Source organism: Sinocyclocheilus grahami, unplaced genomic scaffold (assembly GCF_001515645.1).
Source record: "Sinocyclocheilus grahami isolate Dianchi unplaced genomic scaffold, SAMN03320097.WGS_v1.1 scaffold711.1, whole genome shotgun sequence".
Classification (NCBI taxonomy): domain Eukaryota; kingdom Metazoa; phylum Chordata; class Actinopteri; order Cypriniformes; family Cyprinidae; genus Sinocyclocheilus; species Sinocyclocheilus grahami.
In genome coordinates this window covers 188,484-199,227 of record NW_015505890.1, presented here as the reverse complement: position 1 = coordinate 199,227, position 10,744 = coordinate 188,484, and the positions used below count along the sequence as shown (strand labels likewise).

Genomic DNA, 10,744 nt, shown 5'->3' with positions numbered 1-10,744 from the left:
CACTATATATATATATATATATATATATATATATATATATATATATATATATATATATATATATATATATATACAATTTACAACGTCCCCCCATATTCTAATTATTTGAATTTTTGCACTGAGCTCCGGTTTGTTTCTGACTTCCTGCACTAGATTTTTAGGCAGTAACTGTCATAGAAATAGTGCTCCTTGCATAAGGTGCTTAGAAAACTTAGATTCACAACTGAATTTAATAAAGGTGACACAATAAGAATAATGCAATACTCTAAAATTAAACATATGCCTTTAAGGTGCATACATATATATTTCCCCACATTTTGTCTAAACTACTCAGTTTTGAAAACAAACTTTGATCTACAATTATGCCTTTCAAATGCTCCCTCCGTAGGCGGCTCATTAGGATTTGGAACAAAATACTAACCTTTCATTTGTGTTTGATTTATGCACTTTTCTGAACTCGTGCTTTTACTGTACGTGTGTGCAGATTGGACCTGGCTCAGTCTCTGGGACTCACACAGCTCCAGGTGAAGACATGGTACCAGAACAGACGCATGAAATGGAAAAAAATGGTGAGTCAGAAGAGCTCGCTCAAGGCTAACGCCGCAAGGACCGTCTACCTTGCGAGCCTAGTTCATTAAAATACTGTCATCTTGTATCAATAAAACATCTGTGTTGAAAATCCACCAAAGCTTTGAGTGTGGAAATGGAAACTCTGAGACATATCATTAAAAATCCATTAGACAGTTTTGAGCTGCCCTCCTCAGCACTCAATACAATCAGTGCATGTAACAATGACGACCCCGGGCTGCTGGTTGCGCGAGTGATGATTTAAAGGACAGTGCAGGTCTACGTCAGCGCGATCAACCTCTCAAGCAGGAACAAAAGATCAACAGAACGTTCACCTCTCAGATAAACGGGCGTAAACACCCAGCCCATATGGCTATATATCTTCCCTTAATCACTGCAATAACCATCCTCACCTTTGACTAGGCCCACATTTTTCACAGCTCATGTGTGTCCATGTTTCTCTAGGTGCTAAAAGGAGGACTCGAGGCTCCTACCAAGCCCAAAGGCCGACCTAAGAAGAACTCCATCCCAACCACAGAGGAGATCGAGGCCCAGGAACGGCTGGCGGCCAAACTAGCGGAGGATGAGATGCAACCAGCCGAAGTGGAAGAGGAGGTCTTCCAATTTCAACCTCAAGATCTCAGTACGTCTGCTACGTCTGAATCCGTCTGTCCAGAAACCCCGGAGCAAGAACAGGCCCCTCCGTCTCCGTCAGAAGCAATGACGACTAGCTAAACGCAGCCATGCTGACGCACAACCAAAGACAGCTACTGAAAGACTTTGACTCTCTCTGGACTTGAGCAGTTGAACGGCTTCCCAAGCCTGATTTTGAGTTGACGGTGGCCCCCAAAAGCGGTACTTTAAACATGCAAAAATGTGTGAAAGTCATTACAAAACAACGAAACATCAAACCAAGTGGCTTGTATAACCAAAACAGATAGAATAAGCACACTTCTCGATAAAACATTTCACTGAAATAAGCTTTTTTAGGTATTAAATGCTAAAACAACTGGACACTGTATTTGGACGCGTTCTGGTTGTCAGACTGTGGATCACGTTCATACCTAGCTAACCAAAATTATGTTCTAAGAATGTTTTAATAACGTTCCCATGAAGTTATGAAAGCATTATTTCTGAAGGTTCTCTGAATGTTCAAAACGTTCAGTTTTTTAAATGTTTGAGAAACGTCTGTCCTTGGTTGTTTGAATGTTAGGAGAACAATCCATTTTATCGTTTAGCAAACATTTTGGGAATGTTACTTTTTTGAACATTCTGAAAAAAGCAGTTACATTAAAAAAATTAGAACGGCTTCCCAAGCCTGATTTTGAGTTGACGGTGGCCCCCAAAAGCGGTACTTTAAACATGCAAAAATGTGTGAAAGTCATTACAAAACAACGAAACATCAAACCAAGTGGCTTGTATAACCAAAACAGATAGAATAAGCACACTTCTCGATAAAACATTTCACTGAAATAAGCTTTTTTAGGTATTAAATGCTAAAACAACTGGACACTGTATTTGGACGCGTTCTGGTTGTCAGACTGTGGATCACGTTCATACCTAGCTAACCAAAATTATGTTCTAAGAATGTTTTAATAACGTTCCCATGAAGTTATGAAAGCATTATTTCTGAAGGTTCTCTGAATGTTCAAAACGTTCAGTTTTTTTAAATGTTTGAGAAACGTCTGTCCTTGGTTGTTTGAATGTTAGGAGAACAATCCATTTTATCGTTTAGCAAACATTTTGGGAATGTTACTTTTTTGAACATTCTGAAAAAAGCAGTTACATTAAAAAAATTTAAAAAAAAGTTAGACAAACGTCCAACTAAAACGTTTCAGAAAACAATGTGTAGATGATTTGTGCTAACGTTTCGAGAGCATGATTAAAGGGATAGTTCACCCAAAAATCGAAACGTATTTCTTTCTCCGACTCATTATCATGTCGTTCCAAACCTATATGTGTTTCTCTCTTCTGCTGAACACAAAAGAACCTATTTTAAAGAATGTTGGTAACCAAACAGTTGTTTGTACCATTGACTTCCATAGTATTATTTTTCTTTCATACTATGGAAGTCAATGGGGTTTTTGGCCTTTCATTTACACGACAACGGCTTTTGGGGGTCTGAAAAAAAGTTCAAAGTTTTTTGTTTTTGTTTGAAAACCGTCATTGTCCCATACAAAGACGTGGATTTTTTTAAATGGCGACGTCATGTGTATTATGCGAATGTTAGGAGAACAATCCATTTTATCGTTTAGCAAACATTTTGGGAATGTTACTTTTTTGAACATTCTGAAAAAAGCAGTTACATTAAAAAAATTTAAAAAAAAGTTAGACAAACGTCCAACTAAAACGTTTCAGAAAACAATGTGTAGATGATTTGTGCTAACGTTTCGAGAGCATGATTAAAGGGATAGTTCACCCAAAAATCGAAACGTATTTCTTTCTCCGACTCATTATCATGTCGTTCCAAACCTATATGTGTTTCTCTCTTCTGCTGAACACAAAAGAACCTATTTTAAAGAATGTTGGTAACCAAACAGTTGTTTGTACCATTGACTTCCATAGTATTATTTTTCTTTCATACTATGGAAGTCAATGGGGTTTTTGGCCTTTCATTTACACGACAACGGCTTTTGGGGGTCTGAAAAAAAGTTCAAAGTTTTTTTGTTTTTGTTTGAAAACCGTCATTGTCCCATACAAAGACGTGGATTTTTTAAAATGGCGACGTCATGTGTATTATGCGTTTAGTCTAGGTACACATTCGCACAATTTATAAAGCGACATCGCCAACTACTGGTCTGGTATGTAAATAAACAGCATAGTTTTTTGAACATTTCTGTATGCGAAACTTTTCGAAAACACAAAGGAAAAACGTTTCAGTTTTAACACATCGTTGTCATGTAAACATACCCTCATACATGTTTTGAAAGAATTTGAGGTTGAGTAAATGATGACAGAATTTTGGGTGAATTATCCCTTCAAAGTCTAGAGCTGCGTCCCAAATGACGCACTATACACTATGCACTCATACACTATGTACACATATGTACTTATGCACTATGTACTCAACCATGTAGTGCATGAATTATATAAGGTTATTTTGTCATTCATAATCGGAGTCTGATAGCCCCTCCCGCTTCGCTACATAATTAAAGCTGAGACAGTCGGGTTCATGAAGTGTCCAACATTCCACACTTCATTTTTTCGGTTATTTAAGTGCATCATCCGGGTATTTAAAGTGCACGTTTTCAGTGTGAATGCACTACTCGCACTATTTATACTAAAAAATACCATCATAGTGCATAAGTATGCGATTTAGGACGCACCTTAGATAACTTTAAACAAATGTTCTATTAACGTTACCGGAAGAACATTGAGAACGTTTCCTTTTAGCTGGAGAGTTCACCTGTGGACTTCATATAGTCACTAAAAATGAATTTGAGCCCATTTGCAGATTTGATCTAATGCAATGACATGCAGGCATTTTATAGTATGCCTAAGTGTCCAGTTACTTTCCACTATATATGGTGATGCCGTGATCAACATTGCTTTAAATGTTTCTGTCATACAGCTGCCTCTCTGAAATGGCCATTTAAAGCCATTAATATGCTGCCAGATACGCCAGCGTATAAAACCGAATCACACAGACTGACTTTCTCGCACCAGTACAGTAAACAGTAAGTGTTTATTTTTTTCTGGGTACGTTCCTGTCTTTCCCTGTAAATATTACCTGTTTAATTGCGCCTGTAGTTTACGGTGCACCTGTGTGCTGTAGCTTGGGATTCTGTGCCAAAACACATATATCTGAGAAGCTAAAGTGCCTTTTGAGGTGTTTTTTTTTACACATCCATGAAGCTGCTGCCATTAAAAGTTAATAGGACGGGTTAGTATGAATACCAGTGTAAACATGTACAGAGTTCTGGATTTTGCATGAGAAAATGTTGCTCTTTTTAAAGCAGGATTGTCCAGTTTGGGTAAAGATTAGCTTTATCCATTCAACATCTCAATGGATAAACAATCTGTCAGCTTAGTATAGAAAAAGAACATACATTTTGAGAAAACATTAAAGGTAGGATTGATTTAAGTAAACCTTCCAAAGTGCCCTCTCTCTGCCAAACGACAATGTGTTTTCTCTGTTCCTGTTTGCAGAGAAAAATTGTTTCTTTTGTTTGTTTTATGCGTGGCATGCTTCGACTTCGTTGTATTTCAACCGAATCCTTTCTTCAAATCACCTTTGTGTGTGTGTATAACCTTTGCACGGCCGTTTAGCACTATTCTTTGAGGCTGAAACACATGATATATGAACTCCCAGATGGATCATGCTAGCTATTGTATGTTCCGTCCCATTTCATTCCCTTTGAATGAAAAAACGTTGAACCCTTTCCCCCGCACTGTGGAGTGGCGCAGTATGACACCACTAAGTGCAGGCTGGTTTTATTACTGTAAGAAAAACCACTTAATCTGTCAGGGACGCAAAGCAATTAATAAATCAAACTCGCACTAGTAAAACCTGCACAAAAACACGAAAATCTGCGGGACATGTCGAAGCCCGCGGGAGCTCTGCACATGCCTACAGCTGACTGACGGCCCACAAATACATCACCACAGCCTCCTCTATCGTGCATGTCATAAGCTCCGTTTCCAACCATTGTTGTCTTTTGCGAAGATTTTATTTGTATAGTTGTTGTTTTTTTCTGTGTTTGACTAACAACGCATATTGAAAATATATTCCTTCTTTGATATAAAAACACTATTTTTCTGGTGTACATACTGAATTTTATTGGGTGAGTAGTTATTTTGTATTCTTTTGTTTTGGAGGAGAAGACTATATAGATAGATATTTGACGAGAATCCCTTTTTCACCCAAACATTCTGTCATTTTTATTGTATGTGCGTGTGTTTGCATATTTAATACCATTTAATAAAGATACCATTAATTTTGGAGGTCTGATATCATGATTTCTCTTTACTTTGCAACAATTTTCACCTAAAATTGCTAGCAAATTTCACAAAAAAAAAAAAAATACAAAGAAATGGCAAGTAACACATTAAAGTAAATTTGAAATGTTCAAGTTGGAAGACTAAAATAGTATTACTTAGTAACTAAAAAACAAACAAACAGCAGATGTGCATCTTAATCAGCTACCTTATTCACTAGTAAGTGCACTACCAAGGAGTCTGCCGTTGTCGAAATTGTTTCAGTGCACAGATTTTTATTCCATAGAAATTCCCAGAATGCAACACAAAAGCCATTGCCATACTCACTAAGTCAGTTTGCTATATTACATTCATAATGTGCATAAAAGAGAAACCTGTTTCTCCTGTCAACTTTTAAATGAGATGCAGGTATTTAGGTTCTAAGATTTAGAAAAAAGAAAAGTTACCATTTTGTCATCATTTGCAGACTCATACGTCATCACACATCGAGTTTGAATATTCTCTCATCATTTTTGTTCAACCTATGAAAGTCTACATAATCAACAAACATCAACTATGGTAAACAGAAGCTCAAATGTGCATGCTTGATGCACAAGAACCAATGAGGTTTTTGTTGCACGTCAAACACAACTGAGTGTTCATTTATTATATCTGACGTGCTTTAAGTATGATCTCTGCAAGAGTATACTTCATAACAGCACTGTATTTTTCAACATCTACCGGTTACATTTTTATGTACAAACTTCAAGGCATTAAGTCATCAGCATTGATGTTTTATGGATCAAGACCCCTGCTAGTGGCACGTTCATAATATACTGATTCACATATGAAACTAGGGAGCAAAATGAGTCACACAAAAGACTCTTGTTGTAGACACTGCTTTAGTCTGTGAAAACGTGCTTAGCCTTTTTATAGCGCAGGGTCAATTTCAAGATAATAAAAAAGTTAATAAAAGTGTAACTTACTTTGGTTGTGCCAAAAAAAGTAATACATTGATCATCATTATCTATTACACAATTTTTATTTCAACTTAAGCACAAGCACCAATATGAAGCAAAGTGATGATTTGTCCTATTTGTATCTTTTCATTGCATTCTTTTCTTTACATAATTTGTTCTTAAATAAACATGCATATCTATTATAGGCTTATCGTTCACTTCCTTCATGTTGTCCTGTAGTGCACCTCGCTCCTCAATTACCCGCTCAAACAGGTTTGTACCGTCAAGTGCATTTTTGCTAGTTTGCAGCACACACTGTTGAGAGCAAGGCAATCACCTTGGGCTGTGTGTGTTTGTGCATGTGTGAACATATGCACATGTGTGTTTCTGAGCGTGTGTGTACGAGGTAAAAGGGTCAGGGTTAAAGGTAGCTTTATACCCGAGGCAGAGGATTACGGCTGACAGGAAGTTGCAGTGGAAATGTTGATGATCGAAGTGTCACTGATTATCACTAAAGAAAAGTTTTGGGGTCATGTAACACAGTTTTCAGTGGGCGATATGGGTAACACTTTACAGTAAGGTTCCATTTGTTAACATTACTAGTCAACAAGAACTAACAATAAAAATATCTAGCATTTATTAATTTCAGTTAATGGTAATTTCTACATTTACTAATGCATTATTAAAATCAAAAGTTGTTATTTAGTGAATTTAAAAACGAACACTTAAAGATTAATAAGCAGTGTAAATGGTTTGCTCATTGTTAGTTAATGCATCAACTAACGTTAACTCATGGGACATTTTTGTAAGGTGTTACCGCAAAAGGTTTGCATGCTATTTATTAATTGCTTATAAAGACTTTATGAATCTGTTTTGGAGTCTATGACAAAATTGATCAAATATATCTAATGTAATGTAATATGTATAATTTGCATTTAATATGTCATATATATTAAGTGATTAGTATGATTAAATATGTGAAATATACTGCATTAACTGCATTGTTAATTCCAGCATTTACTAAATACATTATTAAAATCAAAAGTTGCATCTGTTAATATTATTTAATGGACCTGAGACAACATTAAACAAGTTAAACAAGATGAATAAACACTTGATCTACAAATGGGTAGCTTATTTTTAGTTAATATCAGTTATTGCATTAAATGCCAAATTATTTCATGAAACTCTAGATGGTGCAGGCTGATGGGTTCTTAACATAACTGATCATATTCACAGTGTTAAATTATTTAGTGAATTTAAAAACGAACACTTAAAGATTAATAAGCAGTGCAAATGGTTTGCTCATTGTTAGTTAATGCATTAACTAACGTTAACTCATGGGACATTTTTGTAAGGTGTTACCGCAAAAGGTTTGCATGCTATTTATTAATTGCTTAAACCGACTTTATGAATCTGTTTTGGAGTCTATGACAAAATTGATCAAATATATCTAATGTAATGTAATATGTATAATTTGAATTTAATATGTCATATATATTAAGTGATTAGTATGATTAAATCTGTGAAATATACTGCATTAACTGCATTGTTAATTCCAGCATTTACTAAATACATTATTAAAATCAAAAGTTGCATCTGTTAATATTATTGAATGGACCTGAGACAACATTAAACAAGTTAAAAAAGATGAATAAACACTTGATCTACAAATGGGTAGCTTATTTTTAGTTAACATCAGTTATTGCATTAAATGCCAAATTATTTCATGAAACTCTAGATGGTGCAGGCTGATGGGTTCTTAACATAACTGATCATATTCACAGTGTTAAACGACTTGGCACAAGCTGATTGGTTTGTGTTGTATACGCAGCCAATGAGCTTGCTGCTTTACATTTAAATGGCTGGTTAGCATCCACTTGAGTATTTTGCAGAGCGCTTTCAAAGTTCCTCTGAAACCCTCCACCTTCCCCAGCTCCACCTGTATAGATCTGCTATGGTTTATTTTATATGCTATTTGCGCAGCAGCAGTATGTCTTAAATACTCACAACATACTCACAACTAACAACCATTACTATGCTAAACTCTTCAGAGAGTTGTCACGATAGAACTGTTGTTAACTATTATGACCTTATAGTAAAAGTTTACATTTGCATGATGCTTATTAATCAGTTGTAACACCTTTATAAACTTTATAACATTAACATTTTAGCCTATGTAACTGTAAACAGTAAATATTCATCTCTGCTTTAGCTTTAAAGACTTTCTTTAAACAAAATTATCTGTGTGTAAAATCACATATATTAACTGGGCTGCTGGCAATACATACTGTATATACTTTTTTTTTAAGTGTCTTTATGAGGTCCTTATCATACTGTGCAAAAATCATTAATGGCTTTCCAATGACTCATATCTTTTGTCAGCTTTTAGCTATGCAAGTAATCTTCTTATCTAGATAAAATACCTTGTAGACTCTCTGAAGATTTATTTTAAAGTCACATAATTCATAGTCATATTTCATTAAAATGTCTTAGTCAACAGCTCAGCATCAGGTGAAACCCTCATATTATTTTAATTTGAATTAAGTTTAAGTTTTATATAAAAACCTTTTAGTTAAAGTTTTAGCAATTTTGTTGTGTGTTTATTGTTTATTTTATTTCAAGTAGCATAAATCTATTTTTTTATACATAGTTTTAGTTATGTCTGTGCAAAGTGATCTTATTAATGAACATGTAAGTATGGCTGTCACATCCAGCGAGGTCTGCTAAGTCTCTTTTGGCATGGCAGGTCACAGCAGGCATGTTGAATTCTGGGTAACTGCTGTGTGGTATGGTCAGGTTATGAAAATAGCCCGCAGGTATATTGCTCTAATCGGAGAGGCAATCATTTGGCCTCCTGGCCCCCAGGTTCACAGTCAGGTCGGTGGAGTCTGGTAACTGGTAACGACGTCTGTCACATCACACTCATCCATCCCCACCTTCACCTGTCAGCTTAGCTCGTGCTCTATCCATTAGCATACTGCTACGAGAAAAACAAAAAGCAAAAAAAACATCCGTGTGTTCGCCTTATCTGTGCTGTGACAGGGGAGGTGATCTGTACATACCAAGAGAAGAAACCACAACCTGTCCAGAGTAAAGGATCCACCCTTCCAGCACACGAACAATGACCCTGTTGTCTTCACCTGCGGATGAAAACCTGTCATTATCAAGGGCATGTACATAAACTAACAGCAAACACACTGTGCTGTATCTATAATTCATCATGATGAGTTCCATCACCCTGACAGAGAGCGTTTCACAGTGATTACGTGTTTTTAAAGCCATGCTGTAACCTTATGTTATGTACATAAGAAATGCAAACATTCAATGAAGGAGCTTTCAAATGCACCAGAAACTAGTTTCGTCTGAAAACGGCTCGTGGAATATTCAAAACATAAGGTTTAGTAAATACAAACAAGAATGACAATTTTAACATATACTTTCCCGATTGATTAATCACAATACATTAATTGTTTTGTATTACAATCAGTGTTGGGTGTAATGCATAATGTGCATAATCAATAACTGTAATTAATTTACTTTTCCATGAAAAAGTAAAGTACGGGATTACTTTCAATTTTTCTGTAATTAAATCAGTTACTTCTGAAATAAGGAATAGGAATAAAACTATAAAGTTTGGAGTAAGTGCTACTGAAGTGGGAAAAAAAGGCCTTTAAAGATATTTATGATAATTGAAAAATCGCTTGTTATAGAAGCAAACAACTCAAAATCTCAAATATACAGTAGTGTTGCCTGTATTGTCTTGCTTTAAATATGTACAATATTTAGTGCTGTCAAACGATTAATCACGATTAATCGCATCCAAAATACAAGTTTTTGTTTAAATTATATATGTGTGTGTACTGTGTATATTTATTATATAAATACACACACATACAGCATATATTTTGAAAATATTTACATGTATTTACATGCATATATTTATATTCATAAAAATTATATCATATATAAATATATTTAATATATAAACCTAACATATTTTTCTAAAATATATACATGAATGTGTGTGTACTTGTATATACATAATAAATATACACAGTACACACACATATATAATTTAAACAAAAACTTGTATTTTGGATGCGATTAATCGCGATTAATCATTTGACAGCACTAAACATATTACAAATAATATGATTAACTATGCAAACTCTTCACTAAATCAGATATTTGAGACTGGCTTGTTCTTGGAAAACTCACTAGCACAATGCTAGGCTGCTGTGAGCGGTTGTCAGGCCAATGCTATGCGGTTGCTAAGTTGTCTTCGCTTTGTCACTGTT

The 10,744-nt window shown here is 35.2% G+C and overlaps 1 protein-coding gene across 1 annotated transcript in view; it reads left to right on the top strand.

The window, feature by feature from the left end:
- LOC107560127 (homeobox protein BarH-like 2) overlaps window positions 1-1,640 on the top strand; it is a 6,224-nt gene extending 4,584 nt beyond the window's left edge. The window contains exons 2-3 of the mRNA XM_016244210.1: window positions 479-569; window positions 1,033-1,640. Coding sequence (XP_016099696.1) covers window positions 479-569; window positions 1,033-1,302 — 361 coding nt within the window. The 3' untranslated portion in view covers window positions 1,303-1,640. The remainder of the gene's footprint in view (window positions 1-478; window positions 570-1,032) is intronic.
- The last annotated feature ends 9,104 nt before the right edge of the window (window positions 1,641-10,744 follow it).